At 34.7% G+C, this 23,667-nt stretch overlaps 1 protein-coding gene across 5 annotated transcripts in view; it reads left to right on the top strand.

Annotated features, from left to right (window-relative positions):
* SENP7 (SUMO specific peptidase 7) overlaps nt 1-23,667 on the top strand; it is a 203,958-nt gene that overhangs the window by 152,563 nt on the left and 27,728 nt on the right. For all 5 annotated transcript variants that reach the window (XM_012556033.2, XM_023732870.1, XM_023732868.1 and 2 more), the window contains 7 exons: nt 1,529-1,713; nt 2,810-3,149; nt 3,980-4,137; nt 7,062-7,199; nt 16,267-16,300; nt 20,316-20,495; nt 21,688-21,950. In XM_012556033.2, coding sequence (XP_012411487.2) covers nt 1,529-1,713; nt 2,810-3,149; nt 3,980-4,137; nt 7,062-7,199; nt 16,267-16,300; nt 20,316-20,495; nt 21,688-21,950 — 1,298 coding nt within the window. The remainder of the gene's footprint in view (nt 1-1,528; nt 1,714-2,809; nt 3,150-3,979; nt 4,138-7,061; nt 7,200-16,266; nt 16,301-20,315; nt 20,496-21,687; nt 21,951-23,667) is intronic.

Here is a 23,667-nt window from a genome sequence, read left to right as displayed (position 1 = left end):
TGCAAATAGTAAATTGTTTGAGGGAAAACTCCTGTATAATAGAGTTTTTCTCAGTCCCCTTTCAGTTCATCCATCTTTTTGCTATAGTATTTATGGTTAGAGATTGTAATTTGGTACAGTATTTATGTTTAGCAATTGTATTTGACTTCCTTTACATTTACAATTTTACAAATAAAATTTAATGTGCTTTTCAACTAATGGTGTTGATGATTTGTGGGAAGTTTATTTTCTTGGGGGAGGGAGTAAAGAATATTTTCTTTGGCAATTAAAGGCTTTTGACTGCCTCGAACTTCTTGCCCTCACTCCTGTCCCATTGCCTGCCTTTTTGAGCAGTGACAAAGATATATTATCATAAATGCTAGTTATTAGGAGTCTCTGAAGCTATAGTAAGTGCCAGAATAGTTTGAAGAGAAGACTTTTGGGGTTGAAGAACTTTTGGTCAATGGAGGGAGAAGTCATTCTAGCCAGTCAGATCAGTTATAAGTTATGATTTCAAGGAAACTGCTTTGTGACTTGCTGTGTATAAACTTTGAGGTGGTGTTTATATGGTATGGATTCAGAAGGCAAAATAATTCAGGATAACAAGTTACTTAGACCGGTTTGAAAGGTAATTTTGGACAGAGCCTATATTTGATAACTGATATACTAAGCATTCTTAATAATAATTGACATGTTTTTTAAAATGATGCTTTGTTGACTTAAAAGAAGGGAGCGTTTCCTTCTCTGTAGGATTGCTTATTGGAGGCTTTAAAGGACAGGGCCTTGATTATTAAAAAAAAGAAGAAACAAACTGTGAAGCAAATTGATAACCTTGTGAATGATCACATATTACAGTCAACTGCTGGGGAAAGATATTTTGGCTGCTTTCTAAAGAGCATTGATCAACACTCTACTTTTTCAGTATATAGTCCCTTTCCACTAAGATCCAAAAAAAACAGATATGAGGTCAGTTCCAACTCATGGTGACCTCCTGTGTATCAGAGTAGAACTGTACTCCATAGGGTTTTCAGTGACTGTGATCTTTCATAAATAGATCGCCAGGCCTTTCTTCCAAGGCACCTCTGGGTGGATTTGGACTTCCAACCTTTCAGTTAGTAGTGGAGTGCTTAATTGTTTGTGTCACCCATAGACTTGTCCCACTAAGATAAAGAAATATAAATATATATATGTATATATACATATATACACACACACAATTTACATTTTAAAAAGACAGAACTAATTTATAAAATCCCAATGAATTATCGAACAACACTTTCTTAAAACATGAATTTTCCAAATTTTATTAAGACTTTTTAAAAATATTGCAATCAAATGCAGTTATAGCAAAAGGAATAAATACATGCTTTGCTTTGGTTACAAAAGAATACTCTTTATATCCTGTTTCAGTGTGAGAATTTAACAGTGGACTATGTTTTAATGAGCTTTGGACGTAATATAGCAATTTTGATGATGTTTCTTCAAACTCCTCTAAAAGGGATTCTTTTGCTACTTTTTGGCCATATTTATGCGTCTTTTGTTTTTTAAGACTTTAATAGTGGAAGTAGAGGTTGTGATCATCTTGAAGAGGGGAGCAGAAACAAGGATGATACATATTCTGATTCAGAAATGGAACCCACTCTAATTTCCAGGAAGATAAAGAAAAGGCTTAGAAGTAATTTATCTGATTCTCATAATTCTGCTTGTTCTCTGGAGAAGTCAACAGAACAGACAGTAAGTAGAGATATTTAGATGTCATAGGACATAATTTATGCTGTGATAAAAATGAGTTGACTATGGCCAAATAATGTTTTTCTAGCTGCTTTTTTTTTTTTTTTTTAATTCAGGGGAAGGCTTACAGAACAAATAGTTTCTCATGAAACAGTAGTACACATATTGTTTTATGACATTGGTTAACAACCCCACAACATGTCAACCCTCTAACTCTTGACCTTTTTTTTTTGGTGAAAATATACATAGCCAGAGATACACCATTTCAAAAATTTCTACATCCACAGTTCAGTGACATCGACTACGCTCTTCCAGTTGTGCTGCTGTTCTCACTTTAGATGAAGGCTTACAGAACAAAATAGTTTCTCATTTAACAGTTAGTACACACGTTGCCCTATGACAATGGGCTTTCTGCTTTTAGTATCACATACCTTTTATCCGGAGTAATTTACTTGCCAGATTCTTTAAGCTTCTGTTTATCTGGAGTTTAGGGGATTTTTTTGTAAATAAAGAATATGTACATTACCCATTTTCAAAGATTCATTATATAATTAACAATACAACTAGTAAGAATACAGCTTTAATCCTTTGATTCACAAGACAGTTCAGGACCTCAAAGTGCCTTTGGGTCATAATTACAAACTTAAGAGATGTTGAAGGAAATGGTTGATTTTCATAGTTTTTAGTATTGTTATCCTCTTAAGTTTTAAATTTTTTGTTTCTGTTACTAAGGTATTTGGTCACATGGCCTTGTTACTTTTGCAAAATGAAAATGTAAAAAAAATCCTCTCATTGTAAAGTTGACTTAGATCTTGGGAGTTTCTTCTCTGAACCACTTCTAAAGATAGGCATTCCCCTTACCCCACCCTTTATAAAAATATTTAGGCATCAGATTCAATAGACCAAACCCTACATTTTTATATTTGGGAGACAGTGTAAACATAATGTAGTATAGTTGTATAGTTTGCTATTTATGTAGTTATAGAAATGACATATTTTAAATTTTATGTCATTTTTATGAGTTTAAAGCTTAAAAATTGTTTTAATGAAGCCACATTTAAAAAATACTGTTATTTTCTATATACTTATTTATGTTCAGAAAGAACAAGAAAATGACTCAACAGTATCCACTGAGTTTGAAAAGTCAAGTGAAAACTATCATCAGGACCCAAAACTGCTTGAAGAAATTTCACCTGAACCTGTAGAAAATGATTTTACTAAACCATCTTCGCTCAGTAGTCAGGAGTTGGCTTTGAGTGCTGCCCCCAAAAGTGCCTCTGACTGTGCAACCACTGGAACATTTGAGAGCCCTGCTTCCAGTAATACTGTGGGGAATTCACCCCTGGTTGAAAAGGGTGAGAATGAGTTGAATACAATCGAAAAGCCTCTTCTAAGTGGACACAGTGAAGGGAACCATTCGTTGATCTCAGCTGAACCAAGTAAGTAATAGGAGGATTATAAAGACAATTTTCTCTACTTGGTCATTTTTTTCTCCTCATGAACAGATTTTGCTAAGTAGTAAGCTGCTTATGACATCACTGTGGAATATATTAATTTTAGGAAAAAGATCGTGGGGTTTTAGGGCTTCCTTCATGAATCTTGTAATATGATTTAGATAAACAAATGGAGTACTTGGAAGAGAAGGTAATTTTTTTTTTAAGATTAGTACACTGTAATCAGTCTCATTAGTAGTCTTAAAAGGAATTCTGTAGCAGTTTTTAACAGGACCATTGTCGTTTTGGTTGATGAAGCTAAAATACCGAGAGTTTAAATGCTATTTAATTATTATTATTAATTTTGATCTAATTAATTTTTTGAGTAGTTAATACAGTCACATAGTACAGAAAGTTTAAAAGATTCTTAAGGATATTCAGTGAATAATCTCACACATCTTCTCCTAGCCATCCATTTCCCTTCCTTGGAAGCAACTAATGTAACACGATTTAAAATGCAGTTTACAGTGATAATCACAATACATTGTTAGATTAGAACTTTTTCCTAAAGTCTCCTGGCTTTACCCATTTTTAAAGACCTTCATCCTCCAGAAGCTAAGGTTGCAGGTAACTGCTAAATAATAGCACTGATTGGGAAACTGGAATATAACTAGTATAAATCAGATAATAAATGATGAGCCAGTTTCTAAAGATTGTTACTCTTTTTATTATTAAATTTAATGGGATTATAAAAGATACAGTGAATTAATTAGGGAGTTCTGTTTTTGATATTTGATTATTGTGACACATTTAAAAAATACATTTCTCCTTTTTAGTTGTTGTTTCCAGTGATGAAGAAGGACCTGTTGAACATAAAAGTCCAGAAATTCTTAAATTACAACCTAAGCAAGACCATGAGATCATTAATGAAAATGAGAGGACTTCTGAATCAGCATTGTCAGAACTACCTTTGATTACATGTGAATCTGTACAGGTAATTTATTTCTGCCTTCTCACAGATTAACAGTGAAATACACAGTTACTTGTACTATCAAGCAGAATATTGTAATAAAAACTATAAATTTTCTCAGTTTGACTTTTGAGACAAGTTTCATGTTAGTGTGAGGGAAGTATGTAATTATCTTTATTTTTGAAGTGAAAGGATTATACTATTTTTTGTGGTTATTTATATGACTTCATTCCAAGTGTTATGACTTGAATATTTTTCCTTTTTTTAATGATTCCCGTTTAACATTTAACTATCTGATCAAAACATTTTTTAGAATAAAATACAATTTGCCAGTATTTATCTGTATGGTCTTGCAGTACCGTGACTACTTGGAATTATTCCTTTTCCTCATATACCATTAAGCATGATAATAGAAGAAAGAACATAGCTTCTGGAGATACGTAGACCTGTGTTCAAATCCTGACTCTGCTGTTTAGGCAAGTCACTTTTTTAAGCTTGAGTTTCCTCATATGTTAAATGATAACACCTACCTCACAAGATTATTTTGAGTATTAAACAAAATACCATACGAAAGTATTTAGAACTGTTTGAGAAACCTATCAAGTTTGGTAAGTTCTTTGTCTCTTCCTTATAGAAAATAATAAATGGAAGTGTCTTTTGATTTAATGTTTGCCGATTTTGTCTTTGATACAGTGCTCTAAAGTAAGGTTCAAGTTGTTTATTGTCAGTATTCTTTTCTACTGTCAGCCTCTGATTATATCATTTTTTAAAGAAATTATTATTAGTGATCACCAGTGCATAATTGTTATAAATTTATGTTAGTGTGTTTTTGAATAATCTTAGAAGCTGTTATTCTCTAAAGTACAATGAAGAGTTTGGTCAGATCTTTGAAGACAATGTGATAGTCTGTTTATCATTTCATGGATGTTTCTTTTGCATTTGATACTCCACATAGAGATCACCTCAGCAGCTGTGTTCTGAATTTTTCTAAAACATAACTATTCTTGCCAGATTGGGCTAATAGCCTGCTTGATGGCTTATTCCAGTTGCTGTCGAGTCCACCCCAACTCACGTCAACCCTATGTGTGTCAGAATAGAACTGTGCTCCGTAGGGTTTTCAATAGCTGATTTTTTTTTGAGAATAAATTGCCAGATCTTTCTTCAAGGTGCCTCTGGGTGGACTCAAACCTGCAACCTTTCGGATAGCAGCCAGCTACGTTAAGCATTAACAGTTTGCACCACCCAGGGATTTCACTTGATGGCTTGGTTATGTTTATAATTAAAACAGTATCATTGTTTATTATGAGTGCAAACTTCTAGATGAATTGTAGTTGCCTTGGCAGCACATAGATGATACCTGTACACATTGCCACTGAGTCGACTCTGACTCATAGCCACCCTATAGGACAGAGTAGAACTGCCCCATAGGGTTTCCAAGACCGAAATTTTTACGGAAGCAGAGTGCCACATCTTTCTCCCGTGGAGCAACTGGTGGGTTAGAGCCACTGACCTTTCAATTAGCAGCTGAGCGTTTAACCACTGCTCTACCAGGGCTCCTTCATAAGCTGATCATGCAGTATAAAATGATCAAATTTACAAGAAAATAACATCTCTTGTAGAATTGACAGGGTAGGATCACAACCAAGGAGCAAATACTGTGGAGACCTGCAAGATCTAAAAGGCAGAATACCACATTTCCCTACCCTCCCTTGCGACCAATTTTACATGAAGTTAGAGAAATATAGGTTGGTTATTTTTAGGAGACAGTCTTTACAACACGTGAGGCCCAGTAAGAAATTCTGTCTTTTCATCTCATCACTAAAAAAGAATTCAGTTTGATTTGTCTGACTGATTGTAGCCATTGTAGTGGATTTGATTCTCCCTTTTTAGTTAGGGAATAAAAAGAACAGTATAGCAAGCAGTAAAAAATGAGAATGATAAATTCTTTCAAGACGGTAATTAGCATTGTGAGCTGGATGAAAAATAAGTATCGTATATGTTTCAAATGAAGTTTGATTATATTTGTTAGAGGTAGAAGGAGAGTGAGTACATATGCATAATAATTGCTTTAGTGGTAATTTATTTGATCATTTGTGATGTTAGAATTAAAGAGGGATAATGTGCAAAGGCTACGCAAATGAGGAGTTGAAAGAAGTCATCTGAAAGCAGTGTAAAATTCAGAAGAGATTGTGGGAAACAGCTGCGGCTGATAATCTGTTTGAGTGGAAGTGGTATGGCTTTTGAAGTTGTAGGCAACTGTGAGCTGCTTCTGGTTGGCTATCTTTGGATATAGAACATATCGTAAAGCATATACATGTAATAGAACAGAAGGTTTTTAGGTACTTATATCCCTTCATTGTTCACTATAAAAGTGCAATAGCAAGCAGTCATCTTGGATTATGGAAGCAATTTTATGTGGTTGAAATAGCACTTGACCAAGAGACAGAAAACCTGGGTTTGAGTCTTAGTTTTGGTTTTACTAACTGCATGACCTTTGGCAAGCCATTTATCCAATCCAGACATTTATTAACTTTATTTATGAAATGGAAAAAAACTACCTCATAGAGTAGTTGTGGAGATTAAAAAAGATAATATATTTTCTAAAACACTTGTGTAAATTTAAATTTCTTTCTGTTGAGTTAAAAATGAGTAAAACCTATTAGAGAATATTACATTTGAAATTATGGCTTTGATACAGAGGAAGATATACTTCTGGAGCTTAGGCCTGTGGAATTAATTTTTGGATTTGACTATTTAGAGCAGTTTTCTCAAGGTGAATCATATATTTTTTAAAAAAAATCTAGATAACTGTATCTTCACAAGTAACAGTATAAAATCCTTTACAGATTCGTTAGTAGTAATTTAAAGAACAATTTTGCTTTGAAATCATTTTCAGTATTTATATAATACTTAGGGTTATATGCATTTTATCATTTATTCCTTGCTAGGCTGCATCTGAATTACGTCCTGTCATGGAAAACATTTCCTGTATTATGCCTGGTAAAGAGATGGATCTACAACTGGATTTTATGTTTACTTCTGTTTATATTGGAAAAATAAAAGGAGCATCTAAAGGTTCTGTTACAGTAAGTATATTTTCTTTTTTAAGTCTTTGATTTAGATTTGCAGGGTTTTTTTTGTTTGTTTTTTTAAGTAAAACAGCTAATAGGATTGAGATTAATTTTATGTGGGTCACTTGAGCTGTGTTGAAAGTCATTATACCTACTTTGAAATGTATCATTCCCCAAAATCATGTCTCTAATTTCTGACTAATCTAATGGAGCTCATCTATGAAAAAAAAAATGTAGTATTGATATTTCTTTTGGCTTTAAAAATTACTTGGTGGTAAAGTAAATTTTTATTCAGTGTGCAATTGAGAGTACAAAGGAAAAGAAATCTTCATTTTGCTGGTTTAAATTATTGTAAACTGTTGCTGTTAGTTGCCATCAAGTCAATTCTGACTCATGGTGAGCCTGTGTGTGCGGAGTAGAACTCCATAGGGTTATCAAGGCTGTGACCTTTTGGAAACAGATCGCCAGGCCTGTCTTCTGAGGCACTTCTGGGTGGATTCGAACTGCCAACCTTTTGGCTAGTAGTCGAGCACTAAACTGTTTGTGCCACAGAGTTCTCCATACTTGTAAATTTGTCATTTAAGGCCTTATAGGAACTGATCCTAATCTATTTTTCAACCTTTTTTTTCCCAGTATTCTCCATCACATACTATATCCTGAAGCCAGAATAAAAATTTATTACTCAGCTCTCTATATTTTCTCACCATTTCTGCCTGTTAAAATTCATCTTTTAAAGGCTTATCTGAAATAATACTACCTCTTCCAGGAAGCCTTTTCTGATCCCTCTTTTCCAGTCAAAATTAACTTCTCCTTTTTCTGTGTACTTGTAGCACTTTTTTTACTTATAGCACTTCAATTCTATATCTGTTATAAGACGTATTCTATTCTGTTTTATAATTACTTATATTCTTCCTAAACCTCTCCATTAGACTTTGAGGTTCTTATAATGAAATCATGCTTATTCACTGTATACCTTCACTACATGGCTGAAACCTAAGGAAGCAGTTATGAATGCTTGTTGAATTGCATTGACAGTGACATATGATGGCAAAACACATAAATAATCTCCAATTTATACTTAGGTTATTTTCTAGAAGTTTTATTAATATTTTACTGTATTAAGGATAAAGCATGAGTTACAAAAATGGAAAGACATAATCTTTGCTTTCAAGGAATTTATATTCTAACTGAAGAGATAGACATGTACTTAAGTTGTTGATGTTAGGTGCTGTCAGGTCGGTTCTGACTCATAGTGACCTCATGTGACAGAGTAGAACTGCCACACAGGATTTTCCAGGCTGTAATCTTTATGTGAACAAATTGCCAGATCTGTCTCTGGCATGAGTTTGACTACCAAACTTTTGGTTCACAGCCAAGAGCTTAACCATTGTGCCACCAAAACCAAAACCAAACCAAACCCATTGCCACTGAGTCGATTCCGACTCATAGTGACCCTATAGGACACAGTAGAACTGCCCCATAGGGTTTCCAAGGAGCAGCTGGTACATTCGAACTGCCGACCTTTTGGTTAACAGTGAAACGCTTAACCACTCCACCACCAGGGCCCCGTGTGCCACCAGGCTCCTTATATTTACTTTACAGTATGGTAAATATACAATAGAAATGTGTACAAGAAGGATGCATATGGTAATGGGTACCCATATCTTTCCAGAGGAGTCAGGGAACACTTCACAAAGAAGATAGCATGAGTTTTAAGACATAAAGTAGATGTTTACTTGATGTCCATGTAGATGAGGGCCTAATCTCAATAGAGTAAGCATTATGTCCAAATCCTGGCAAATTCTGGGAGGTACAAATAATGGTAGCTTGTGATAGAGTAAAAATTGGGTTGATTGAAAGCTTAAGAACAGGTTGTTTAATATTAGTATTCTCTGGTCACTGATCTTCAAATATTAAGGGTCTTGGCATGCCCAGGGACAATTTTACAATTCTTTTTCTTTAAGAAATTTCAGAATTCCATTTTTAGAATTCTTTCCCCATTTTGCTTTTTTATTTTAAATTCAGTGTTAGCTGGTTATTTCTGTTGAGTTCTTTATAATGACAAAAAGTTGGATAGCCTAAATATATTATAATAAGTGATTAGCCAAGGGGGAAAATCCAACATAAATATTAAACATAAGGATTTTTAAAATTAATTGATAAATTATGGTATTACACAGTCAGATGAGCTTGTTATGCGCAAAAGCCAAAACCAAACCAAAAGCTACAAATGAATAAAGGAACAATATAAAGAACACCCATAATCTTGCTTTTCTAGAGACAAATGCTGCTAATTCTATGGTGTATATCATTCCATATTCTTGTGTGTATATGTATATAAATATATATATGTATACACTCACACATAAACCATACATACATATATACATGTATTTCAGACAAAAAGGATATTATATCCTACCTACTGTTTTGAAGCTTACCATCATTTTATTAATTCATGTATTTATTCTGGGATATTTGGATTGTCCTTAACAAATTCCCTGTTTGACATTTACATTGTCTCAACATTTTTCTATTAGAAATAATAGGGGACTGCAAATATTCAGTAATTGTCACAAAGTAGCCCTTAAAATTTATTGTGTCATTATTTTTGGATCATTTCTTATAATTAAAATAAAAAAACTTTTTTAGGTATTTATAAGAAAGTGTTTTAATAAATCAAAGTTAATAACATGCATGTAAAATATATGCATGTGAATGAAGACTGAGAGGAATACTGCAAAAATTAAAACTTATGTTAGAATGGAGAGAGCATAAGCACTTTTAAAAGCTAAAAAATTATATTGAGTAATATGAAAAAGGAAAAGAGGTGAAAGTTTTAAAGAATTTATTTCAAAAACCTCTCTCTCTCTCTCTTTTTTTTGATTTAATAAAGTTTTAGTTTTCAAAATACACAGTTGGTTGCACCTGTTCTTGCTTCTTCACTGGCTTGGGCATCTCCACCCTTGAGGTTTCTGGTGTAAATTACTTGAACTCTATGTTTTGAAACCAGCTTGATAAGTCCATTTACTAAGCAGCTCCTGAAGGGCTGCCCTGGCCAGGAAACCTCCAGTCTTCAGTCTCTGAGAGACAGCAGCTGGAGTTATAAGCTTATAGTTGGGAGCTTCCTTACAGAGTTTGTCATATGTGGCGTTGTCAAACAAGACCAGGTTATTGAGCTTGTCCCAAACTTTGCCTTCGGATCACTTCTTTTTGGCCTTGCCTGCACATTTGTTTATGGGGTTTTTGTCTTTCCTGGCTGATTTTCTGATGTCTTTCTGCTTGTCGTCCTTGGGTGGCATCTTGAAGCTTGGAGAGCAGCTACTACAACTGCAGCCTTGCTAAGATGTTGGACAAAACAAACAAAAAAGCTATATAGGTATTTTTTCAGACACAGTTCATGATGCTCTTTAACTTAGAAATTAAAGGACTTCTTTTTGATAGGTAAATATATTAGAGAATTAAGCTTGGTCATTCTCTAAACATTTACTAAGTGCCTGCCACCTTAGTCATCTAGTGCTGTTATAAGAGAAATACCACAAGTGGATGGCTTTAACCAAGAGAAGTTTATTCTCTCACAGCCAGTAGGCTACAAGTCCAAAATCAGGGCATCAGCTCCAGGAGAAGGCTCTCTCTCTCTGTTGGCTCTGGAGAAAGGTCCTTGTTATGCATCAGTCTTCCCTTGGTCTGGGGGTATCTCAGCACAGGAACCTTAGGTCCAAAGGATGTGCTCTGCTCCTGGCACTGCTTTCTTGGTGGTATAAGGTTCCCATGTGTCTCTGCTTGCTTCTCTCTTTTATATCTCAAAAGAGATTGGCTTAAGACACTATCCAGTCTTGTATACCTCATCAGTGTAACTGCTGCTAACCCATCTTATTACATCATAGTGATTGAATTTACAACACATAAGAAAATCACATCAGATTCCAAAATGGTACACAGTTGCAATACTGGGAATCATGACCCAGCCAAGTTGATGGATATTTTTGGTGGACACAGTTCAATCCATGACACCTACTATGTGTTAAACATTGTTGCAGATACTGGAGATACTGTTCTCATGCTTATGATAGTTACAGTTTAGCTGAACTAGAAAATATCTACGGGGGGAACTGCTACATGAATTAGAGCCATATTCCTATAGTTGGACATTTAAGTTTAAATTTTTTTTTTTAGTGCAGAGAGTACTGCATTAGATGTGAATGTTTTCTTTTTTTAAACTTTGTTGATAGTAGGGAAAATGTTTATTAAGTATATAATATATTCAGAGAACTACAATGACGACTGTAAGAAGGTATAAAATAGCTCTTACAATCAGTATTATTCTTAAGTTTAAGCAAGTGTGTTATGATTTCAGAGAACTGAGTTTATCTCAAAAAACGCCAAACCCAGTGCTGTCGAGTCGATTCTGACACATAGCAACCCTATAGGACAGAGTAGAACTGCCCCATAGGACTTCCAAGGCTGTAAATCTTTACAGAAGCTTTCTGCCCCATGTTTCTCTTGAGGAGTGGCTGGTAGGTTTAAATTACTGACCTTTTGGTTAATTAGCGAGTTCTTTAACCACTGTGCTACCAGGGCTCCTTAACTGCCACAAAAATGTTTTTTTCACTTTAACTGGCGGTTAAATTTTTACTGGGAATAGGGTTTTACCCTTGAGAGAGATAATATGTTGGCTTATTCATCCTACAAAGGTGTAAATGAATATCAAACCCTCACCAAGCAGCAAGGTTTGAATACACAAGAGGACTTGAGGATGGAGAGCTAGAGGAGTATAGAAAGTTGAGGCTAGGGACATGATGAGGTACTATTTCTACTTCATAATTTTGTCTTGTTTGGCATTATGACTATATGTTGTAGTAATGGCTGTATAAAATCTCAAAAGCAAAACTTTTTATATTTATTTTCTAGAACTAGTTATTTACATTTGCTGAGACATATTTTATGAGATAAAACAGAACCAAACCCGTTGCTGTTGAGTCGATTCTGACTCATAGCAACCCTATAGTACACAGTAGAACTGCGCCATAGGGTTTCCCAGGATTCAAGCTACTGATCTTTTGCTTAGTAATCGAGCTCTCAACCAGTGTGCCACCAGGGCTCTGATGAGACTAAAGAACCAGTGAAATAGATTAGAAAGAATTTGGCAAGGGAAAATATAAACTAAATATATATGGCAGTTATTTGAAAATGACTGAATCATAAGGTTTATTTGACTAAATTGAGCTAGATAACTAAAAATTGTTAATCAGATGCTAGTGTCTAATGATAATAACTCCCCTTGATTCTTGAACAGACATGGTTCTAAGCACTTTAAATACATCATCTCTTTTAAAACTTATAACTACCCTGCTATTATAGATGTGGAAACTAAAGCTGAGAGAGATTCAGTAAGTTACCTAAGGTTACGTGCTTACTATTTGTGTGTTAGAGACAGTAGAGGCAGGATTTGAACCCCAAGCTCATGATTTTAATTAATACTCCCTATGCCTCAAATTTTGCTTTAGTGCCTGACCTTACACTAATGCAATATGGGTTTTTTATTTCTGAAACTACAGTATGAAATAAATTGGTAAAATAAATGAAGTCAAATAAACCTATGATTTCACTGAACATTCTTTGCTGCTTAATGTAGAATTCTGTTGGCAGTTAATTTAGGTACCTATATAGCAGAGCCGTTTTCTTTTTTTATTTTTATTGTTGTAGTTTAAATGAAGTTTACATTTCAAGTTAGTCTCCCATACAAAATTTTATACATACATTGTTATGTGACCCTAATTGCTCACCCCATTCTGCGACAGCACACTCCTCCTTTCTGCCTGATTCCCCATGTCCATTCAACCAGCTCCTAGCCCTCTCTGCCTTCCCATCTCACCTCTGGACAGAAGCTGCCCCTTTGGTCTCTTATATCTACTTGACTAAGAGGCACACTCCTCATGAGTATCACTTTATGTCCCACAGCCTAGTCCAATCCCTGTCTGAAGAGTTGGCTTTGGAAATTGTTTTAGTTCTGGGCTGATAGGGAATCCAGGGGCCATTCATTGCTTTCTGGGGTACCTTCAGTCTCAGACCATTAAGTCTGGTCTCCTTACTAGAATTTGAGTTCTGCACCCCATCTTTCTGCTACTCCATCAGAGACTCTCTGTTGTGTTCCTGTCAGAGTGGGCACCATCTAGTTCTTCTGGTCTCAGGCTGATGAAGTCTCTGGTTTGCGTGGCCCTTTCTGTCTCTTGGGCTAATACTTTGGTGTTCTTCATTCTCCTTTACTCCAGGTGGTTGGGACCAATTGATGCATCTTAGATGGCCACTTGCAAGCTTTTAAGACCCCAGAGGCCACTCACCAAAGTAGGATGCAGAACATTTTCTTAATAAGCTTTGTTATGCTAGTTGACCTCGATGTCCCCTGAAAGCATGGTCCCCAGAGCACTATCCCTGCTACTCTGTCTCTCAAAGTATTTGATTGTATTCAGGAAACTCCTTAGCTTTGTTTTAGTCCAGTTGTACTGACTTCCCCTGTAGCGTGTCCTGTCCTTCCCTTCGCCTAAGATAATTCCTATCTACTATCTAGTTAGTAAATAACCCTTACCCTCCCTCCCCATCCCCGTAACCATCAAAGAATGTTTTCTTCTGTGTTTAACGCTTTTCTTGAGTTCTTATAATAGTGGTCTTATACAGTATTTGTCCTTCTGTGACTGACTAAATTCACTCAGCATAATGAGTTCCAGCTTCCCCCATGTTATGTTTCACGGCTTCATCGTTGTTCTTTATCGTTGCGTAGTATTCCATAGTGTGGCTATACCATAGCGACTGACTAAATTCACTCAGCATAATGAGTTCCAGCTTCCTCCATGTTATGTTTCATGGGTTCATCGTTGTTCTTTATCGTTGCGTAGTATTCCATAGTGTGGCTATACTATAATTTGTTTATCCATTCGTCTGTTGATGGGCACCTAGGTTGTTTCCATCTTTTTGTTATTGTGAACAGTGCTGCAGTGAACATGAGTGTGCATATATCTATTCGTGTGATGGCTCTTATTTCTCTAGGATATATTCCAAGGAGCGGGATAGCTGGATCGTATGGTACTTCTATTTCTACCTTTTTAAGGAAGCGCCAAATCAATTTCCAAAGTGGTTGTACCATTTTACATTCCCACCAACAGTGTATAAGTGTTTCAGTCTCTCCACAACCTCTCCAGCATTTATTATTTTGTTTTTTTTGAATTAGTGCTAGCCTTGTTGGGGTGAGATGATATCTCATTGTAGTTTTGATTTGCATTTCTCTATTGGCTAATGATCATGAGCATTTCTTCATGTGTCTGTTAGCCGCCTGAATATCTTCTTTGGTGAAGTGCCTGTTCATATCCTTTGCCCATTTTTTCATTGGGTTGTCTTTTTTTGGTTGAGGTTTTGCAGTATCTTGTAGATTTCAGAGATTAGACGCTGATCAGATTTGTCGTAGCCAAAAATTTTTTCCCAGTCTGTAGGTTGTCTTTTTCCTCTTTTGGTGAAATCTTTTGATGGGCATAAGTGTTTGATTTTTAGGAGCTCCCATTTTTCTCTCTCCTGGTACTCGTGCATTGTTACTTATAGTTCGTATTATGTTTATGCCATGCATTAGGGCTCCTAGCGTTATCCCTATTTTTTCTTCCATGATCTTTATTGTTTTCGATTTTATATTTAAGTATTTGATCTATTTCGAGTTAGTTTTTGTGCATGGTGTAAGGTATGGGTCTTCTTTCAATTTTTTACAGATTGGTGTCCAGTTATGTCAGCACCATTTGTTAAAGAGACTATCTTTGCCCCAGTTAACGGACTTTGGGCCTTTGTCAAATATTAGCTGCTCATAGGTGGATGAGCTTATATCTGGATTCTCAACTCTGTTCCATTGGTCTGTGTATCTGTTGTTGTACCAGTACCAGGCTGTTTTGACTACTGTGGTGGTATAATAGGTAGCAGAGCCATTTTCTGTTTGATTTTGTGTTTTCAGACTGTACTTTTTGATATGGTCAACAATTTCATAAATGTGTTGATCAAAAGAGAGACTTAACCAAAGAACTAAATAAATAGGCACAGATTTATTTGCCATTAATGGAAAAATAAACTTCAAAGCACAAGCCTGTTTTAGGTAGTAGATGTAAAAGATTCAGCTAGTTCCTTATTATAAAAGCAACACGTAAAGCAGCGCTTAAAGAGAGTAGAAAGAGTAAGAACCTTGCTGTATCCTTAGTCGGAAGGGAACTCATAATATGGAACAAAGAAGATGAATGCTAGGGATGGAAGAGGTGTCAGTGCTTATCTAATAGTTATCCAGAGGAAAGGGTGTTCTGGCTTCTGGACATACTTTATGTTACCATTTTCACAAGTGCATCACTGTTATGGAGTTGGATGCATTGGACTTTTGTAGCCACTTGACATTAAACAACTGATTCTTCTAGTTCTGCTTTCATGTTGTAAAAGCAACCTTTTGATTGTAGTTGGACTCACCAGATAATTTTTCTACAGAAACAGAATGTTTGTGCTGGGTGGGACACAAATTAAGCCTTTTTTGAGAGTTTTAGTTTCTCACTGTAAATAATGTAGAACATGTAGATGTACACTGGCATTTTGTTCAGCATCTCTTGTAATCTTGGTTATTGTGAGTTCATTCCAAAGCAAAAGATCACTTTTGCCGAGCTGTCAGCTTCTGAGTCTGCAAAGCCAAGAATGAAACCCTGTTTTATAGTATATTTACCAAAGTCAGTGCTTGATGTCTCTTGGCAGTTTCTTCTGGGCTGTAATCTGACTTTATCTTACTAGTTCTTTAAATCTTCAGTAAATGTTGAAAAAAAAAGTGTTACTGGTTTTTATGAGTGAACATATTGAAAATTAAATTTCTTGTGCAGAATTCTTAAACTTCCATAGCACTGTCTTTACAGTAAAACATTTTCTTTTATTGATAAAAGTTTATTGACAACAGGGCTTGAGCACTTTTAGTATAGAATTTGAATATGTACTTGTGGTTTGAAAAAGATTAAAAAACATTTTGTATAGTAACAAATTTTGAGTAGTAACTAATTTTTTGCTTTTATATTTTTCCTTTAAGTTCACGACAAAGTATGTTAAGATTCCATTTCAAGGTAAGCTATCATTGTCTTATGACCTCTTTTCACTGATTTTGAGTAAAATAAATTGTCGGCAAAAATTTTGAAGTGGTTTTGCAACCAGTTTTCTATAATTTTTTTCTGTATGGAATTTAAATAAAACTAAGGCAGTTTAATGACATGCTTGAGGTTAACTTAGCTTTTTTTTTTTTTTAAACAGCTTTAAAAGGAGTTGTTTTAAAATACTGAAAATAGTATTGTTTTAATGACTTCAAGTTAAATAATACTAAGGGAACTCAGTGATTTCTTGGGATTAACAGAAATAAAGTTGAGGTAGAAAGCAAGAATATTTTTGGTATATAAAAATGGGTGAAAATTATAAGGAAAGAAGTGTAAAATGTTTTTGCATAGAAGCTAAGAGAAATTTTTATGTCATCTCTTATCTGGATAGGTAGACTGGAAAATGTACCTGCAACTCAGACCATTTTTTCTTGCCTCTCTTCCCTACTAAAATCCTTTCAGAATAAATAATGATGCTACGAAAACAAGTAGTAAGCAATAGAGGATAGTCTCTTTAGAGAATGTATTGTGAAAAGAACAAGAAAGAAAAAATGTGCACAATTAGCATTTCAGATATGAACTAGGGACCAGGAAGCTTCTGTTCTAAGACTGAAGATGTCATCAAAGTGACTTTAATTGGACTCATAGATAACCCGTGTATAGAAATCTAAAACTATACGTTATGATAATGAGTCTAACAATTAGGAAACCACCATATATAGTAAGAATATATAAGGCTCAGAATAAATATATTGATAGCCCTAATTAGGAATTTTAATAAATTGTTAAGAAATACCATAACATTAGCCATTTAGAAGAAATAAATAAAGGCCTGTGATTTTAAAAGGAAATAATAGTTTCATAAAAGATAGTGCGATTTTATAATTAAAGGCCTGGGTTAACAGAGTGAACTACCCTCAAATTCTTGTGATACAAGCCTCACCTTGTTTTCCTCCGTATTTGAAGTTTTCATAGTTAATATTTGTTTTTAGTTTCAAATATTACTTATTTTACAATTTTTGATCTGCTAAGAATTTTTCTTGTTTTTTTAGCTTTAAAAAAGCAGAAATTTATTGTCTCACAGTTCTGGAGGCTGTAAGTTCTAATCAGGGTATTGGCTGTGTTGAGGGCTCTGAGAGAGAAACGGTTTCATTCCACTCTCCTGACTTTTGGTGGTGCCCATCAATCCTTGGCATTCCTTGGCTTGTAGATGCATCTTTACATGGCGTCTTCCCCCTGTGATTCCATATAATTTTTAAAAGACAATTTCAATTAAAAATCATGGGAAAATACTCTTTTCAATGGCAGTGGATCTATAATTTTATAATAGAGGTCAACAGGAAGATATTAGTCTTCTTCCCCAAATCCTGTCTATGATAAGTTTCCATGTGAAAAAATCTTTTAAAAACAAGACATGCATATAAAAGGGTTTTGTAGATGGGAACCTAGGAGTCTAAATATATTTTTTTCTATAGCAGCTAAGAAAAAATGATTTTTGCATATTTATATTAGGTATTAATTGTATTTGGCTGTTAGTAATAATGACTTAAAGAAAATAGTTTATTTTTCCCTCATAGAAGAACTCCAGAGGTAGGCTGAATAGGGCTAATATGATGTCTTATTGGCTATCAGGCCCAGGCTCTTCTGTTATTTTGGTGTGTCATCCCTGATACAGGGCTTTCACCCTCAAGTTTGTCTCATGCTCCCTTCATCATGTTAATGTTCCAGGCAGAAAGCAGGAAATAGGGTAGATAGTAAAAAGGGCACATGCCACCTATCTCTCACCCTTTTGAAGTGATTTCCTGTAAGTCCATGCCACCTAACCTCTTCTACTTTCATTTTATTATCTAGAATTTAGTCATGTGGCCACACACTTATTTGCAAAAGAAGCTAGGAAGTAAGTTTTCTTATTTTAAAGCTTGGTATATTGCTGTTCTGAATAAATTTAGGGTTTTGTTACTAAGGAAGAAGATGGAATGAAAAGTGGGTATGCAATTTCCACTTTTAAGTCTGCCATAGCTGTGTACAGAAAAGCCACATATTGAGGAAAAATTTGGTAATGAGGTAAATTCTCTTCATGATGGTGTTAAATCTCCTTTTTTAAGGGAAACTTTTAGTTTTATTTTTCCATTTTTTAAATTGTGAGTTAGGTGAAAGTTTACAGAGCAAATTAGTTTCTCATTAAGCAGTTAATACACAAATTGTTTTGTGACATTGGTTGCCAGCTCTGTGATGTGTCAACACTCTCCCCTTCTGACCTCGGGTTCTCCATTTCCATTTGTCAAGTTTTCCTGTCCCTTCCTGCCTTCTCGTCTTTGCTTTCGGGTTGGTGTGCCCATTAGCCTCGTATACATGATCGAACTATGAAGCACGTCCCTCACGTGTGTTATTGTTGGCTCTATATACCTGTCTAATATTTGGCTGAAGGGGAACCTCAGGAGTGACTTCAGTACTTAGTTAAAAGGGTGTCCGGGAGCCATGCTTTTGGGGTTTCTCCAGTCTGTCAGACCAGCAAGCCTGGTCTTTTTTTTTTTTTTTTTTAATTTGAATTTTGTTGTATATTTTTCTCCTGTTCTGTCCGGGACCCTCTATTGTGATCCCTGCCAGAGCAGTCAGTAGTGGTAACTGGGCGCCATCTGGGCTCAGTCCGGTGGAGGTTGTGGTAGTTGTGGTCCATTAGTCCTTTGGACTAATCTTTCTAAAGAAAGCTTTTTAAAGTAGTCTTCTTAAAGAAAAATTAGCTTCCATATTAAAAGTCTGGAACAATTGGCTTAGTAATAATCGTGTAATCTCACAGATACAGTATTGACTGTCTGTGGGGCTGTGAGCTGCATGAGGAAGAAATGTTATTAGTCTTTGCTGCCAGTTTCAATGACAATTTTCAGAATGGGGAGTTAAAGTGTAAAGAATAGAATGGCTGGCTTGGGAACATTAAAGATGACTGGTAAATCAGATATTTGAATGCCCATTGTAAAATGTTCTTCTGACTTTAATTTTAGTTCACGTGAATCATTTAAGGATCTTGTTATATTAAAGATTCTGATTCAGTAGATCTAAGGTGGGGCCTGAGGTTCTGCATGTCTACAAGCTCTGAGATGATGCCATTGTCACTGATATGAGGACTACACTTTGAATAGCAAGGTGCCAGGAGAGAATGGGGGGAGGAATACTAAGGGATTTGTTAACTGATATTTGTATTCATTGTATTCTTGGTTCAGCTGCTTTCTTAAGAACCAGATGACCTCAGGACTTCTTTATACCAGTGTCTATGTGTCTTTCCAGCTTTTAAAAAAAAAAAAAGTCCTCAGAGGTGATTCTGCTAGCTCATTATGAAGGAGAAAAACTGATAAGTCAGAGTGATTACCGGGACATTTTGAGAAGTAAAATCTGGAAGAATTGTAGAAGAAGTTGCATCTTAGACCATTCAGAACCTTATCTTATTCTTGAGTCTTTTGACAGTGGCTAGTGTATGTAATGGAATGCAGATATTTTGGGAGAAGGGAAGTCATTTATTAGAAAGATAGGCAGAAATCTGATAATGTTTGGAGTCTTGGTTTATAGTATTGACCAAGGTAGGAATATATTGTTTTCTAAGTTACACTGTAATTAGTTGTCTGCATTGATAATCTATAGTCTCCCCACATCCCTTTTTGCTAGTGATATCAGAGCTCATAGTGAGAAGCCTCTCTGGACAAGATTTTAATGCTACTGAATTAATTTAATCTCAAATTGTCCTTTTCTGGATACAACCGAAATCATATACTATAAAAGGCTAAATTCCCAAATTTAATTATAATTTAATAAGTATTTAGGCCTTCATAATTGTAATTGATGTTTGTTTATTCTAATATTGCTTGGAGTACTTCAGCTAAGTTTAGTGAAGTGGACTGGAAATATATTTATAAAACACTTTGCTGTAATCCTTTGTGAACAATATAGTGTATTAAAGAATTGTCAATTGTCATAAGTTGTTATCTTTTATTTGTTTCAGTGTCCCTCAATGAAGTTTCATTGCTAGTGGATACTACGCATTTAAAGAGGTTTGGGTTATGGAAAAGTAAAGATGATGACCACAGTAAAAGGAGTCGTACTATCCTTTTCCTCTGGGTTTCTTCAAATTATCTTCAAGAGATTCAGATCCAATTAGAAAATTCTGTATTAAGCCAGCAATGTGAGTATAAAATGATTTCTGAATTTCAGGATAACCTGAGAAATCTATAGTTTTCTTTTAAAATAAATTAATAGGATGTAATTATTTCATTGAATTAAAAATAATTTTATTCCTTAATATTACGTAAAATAAATTATTGTATTTTTTCACATTAATTTCTCCTGATAATTTTATTCAGCCAAGGGAAATTATCTTCAAAAGTAAAAGGAATACCTTATCTTTTAGTTGGTTGCCATCTTTTGCTATCTTTAGTATAAGTTTTCTTGCTCTTGTTTCATAATGAACTGTGGCAGAGGTAATCAGTGGCAAAGTTAAATAAAATATAGAAGTCTTTACCTTCAACATTTCCTATAGTTTCTTTTAAAAAAAAGGCTCAGTTTACTTACACATCATTCCTCTAAGACTGGGTTGCATACCTTTGTGTGTGCTCCCGTAACACGTGTTTATATGCATCTTGAGATATTTCCCAACTTTTTTTAGTTTCAGACTCCTAAAGGACCTGGTTTAGAATTGGATAAATCATGTTAGTAAGGTTTGTTTTTACCTCTTTGATCTCTCTACCTTCTTCCCCTTACTCCCTTGAATATTAAAGATGTTAATTGGTGAACTAAATTTTATACCTTTAAATTTAGTTATTTCCCTGTCCTAATTATGTAAGTTAATTGGAAAAATTCATGATTAAATAGTATGGGGAAACATACAAAGCCATTTATGATCATTATTAGGGTAGAAGGAGAGAATGGTTTTTGAGACCATTGTTGAAATGATTGGTGAAAGAAAATGATTTTGAAGGAGGTGTTTGATTGGATACTTTCTTAATTGATAAATTTGATATATGGAGAAGGCTAGAAAAATTATTGCTTAATTTTCACTCATTCATTCATTCATATATTCCTTAACAAATGTTTACTGAGCACCTACTAAGTGCCAGGCACTGGAGATACGGCAGTCCATACCATTGTAGAGTTTCCATTCTAATGCAGTGTTACATAAATCTAAAACTTGGGAGTTTTGGTTCTAGGCTATTAATGACCTATTATGTGATTTTAATTTGCCTGAGTTATTACCTAACATACAAAATACTTTGTTGGGTTATATAGCAACCTTACTGTTAGTAATAATTATTTTAATTATAATTTCCTTGGAAAATAGTACTATGAATAAAAGTTGGTTTCTTTTTTTTCTTTTATAGCAAAATCCAGTGAATTCATTTTCCTTGAGCTACACAATCCTATTTCACAAAGAGAAGAATTGAAATTGAAAGATATTATGACAGAAATAAGTACGACCAATGGAAAATTAGACCTTTCTTACCCGTTGTCTTGGGTTCAGGCATTTCCTTTGTTTCAGAGCCTCTCTTCAAGAGAAAGTTCTTTTATTCATTATTACTGTGCTTCAGCTTGTTCTTTCCCTACTGCTGCTGTTGAAGAAATGAAGGTGAAGTCAGTGTCTCAGGTTAGCATATGATTACTGTAGTTTGTAGGAGTGTTGGGTAAAAATTTAAAAATTAGGCTGATTTCAGAGTGCTCCATTTTGTTGAAAGAGTGCAGGAGCTGATCAGAAAGAGCCCCCAAAGCCAAACAAAGCTGAAACAGTTTGATCAACAAAATCAGTAATGATAGTATGAGATTATAACCAAAGAATAAGATAAATATCCATGAGTCTATACTGATGTAAGTAGATAACTGAATGAATGAATAATAAATGGAAGATAAGGAATAACTCTTCCTTAGAGAAAAATTTCAATTAATAAATATAAAAGGAACGAGGGAAATAGAAAATCACTGTTAGAACACCACGGTAATAATTGTTGCAGGCAAGATCCACCAGTGGATGCCAAAATTAACAGGTGAAAATTTAAGAAGAAAAAGAGTATTTGCATAGTCTCGAAGTATTTTCTCTAAAACGTTAATTACAAAAGGAAAAGTAATAATTTTACAGTGGAGAAACCCCACAGACACCACCTTAATCAAGGGATCAAAGTAAACATCACCAGTAATAAGACACATCAGCATAATGTACCCCCTGATGTTATGCACTGGGAAGGGTATGTCTCTTCTGTGGTATTCTGCCTAGTAATTCATAGCCTTAGTTTAGTCATGAGAAAAATCAGACAAATTCATTTGCAAAGTAACTGAACAGTACTCTTCAAAAGTATCATGGCCATGGTCCTAGGTTACCGATGGCCAAGGAATTATGGAATCCTAGAACAGGGAAAGGATATTAGTGGAAAACTAGTGAAATCAGAATAAAGTCTATAGTTAATAGTAATATACCAGTGTTAATAGTTTTCATAATTGCACTATGGCATACAAGATGTTAACATTAGGGGAAGCTGGGTGAAGGTTTATTTTTTACAACTCTTCTGTAAGTCTAAAATTAACCTGAAACATTTAATAGTAAGTTAAAAAGTACAATGTTTATTTTTTATTTTTTTATTGTACTTTAGATGAAGGTTTATGGAACAAACTAGCTTCTCATTAAACAATTAGTACACGTATTGTTTTGTGACATTGGTTACCAACCCTACGACATGTCAACGCTCTCCCCTTCTTGACAACAATGTTTGTTTTTATAGGAGGTTGGTAGCATACGTGTAGCTTGTATATCTGTGTCAGATACTTCCAGGGATAAGTGTATATATATATGATATACATATGTATGTGTGTATATATATGCACATATATGTGTATATGTATCTCTGTTTATCTAAGGGTATAATCTGGAGCTAATCTTTTATTCAGCTGGCCTATAGAAAGTCACTTTAGTGGAGGATGAGGCATAAAGACATAACCACTATCTTTTATGCATATTGTAAAAATTTTGCATAGTTATTGTATTATATATACAACTTTATATCCTGCTTTTCCATTTAATAATAAAATATGAATTTATGTTATTATAACACTCAGTCTCTCTTAAATGAAAATTTTATTTTTATGTACTGTTATCTCTTTGGAGTCCTGGTGGCGCAGTGGTTAAGCATTCGGCTGCTAACCAAAAAGTCAGCAGTTCGAATCCCCCAGCCACTTCTTGGAAACCCCATGGGGCAGTTCTCCTACAGAGTTGCTATTAGTAGGAATCGACTCGACGGCAATGGATTATTACCTCTTTTGTTCATTTTGAACTGCAGAGTTTTCAAATTCTTTTTTAGCTTACAGAGCCCGGAGCT

This window comes from Trichechus manatus, unplaced genomic scaffold (assembly GCF_000243295.1).
Source record: "Trichechus manatus latirostris isolate Lorelei unplaced genomic scaffold, TriManLat1.0 scaffold00055, whole genome shotgun sequence".
Taxonomy (NCBI): Eukaryota; Metazoa; Chordata; class Mammalia; order Sirenia; family Trichechidae; genus Trichechus; species Trichechus manatus.
The sequence above is the reverse complement of the archived record's forward strand: the minus strand, read 5'-3'. Positions and strand labels throughout refer to the sequence as shown.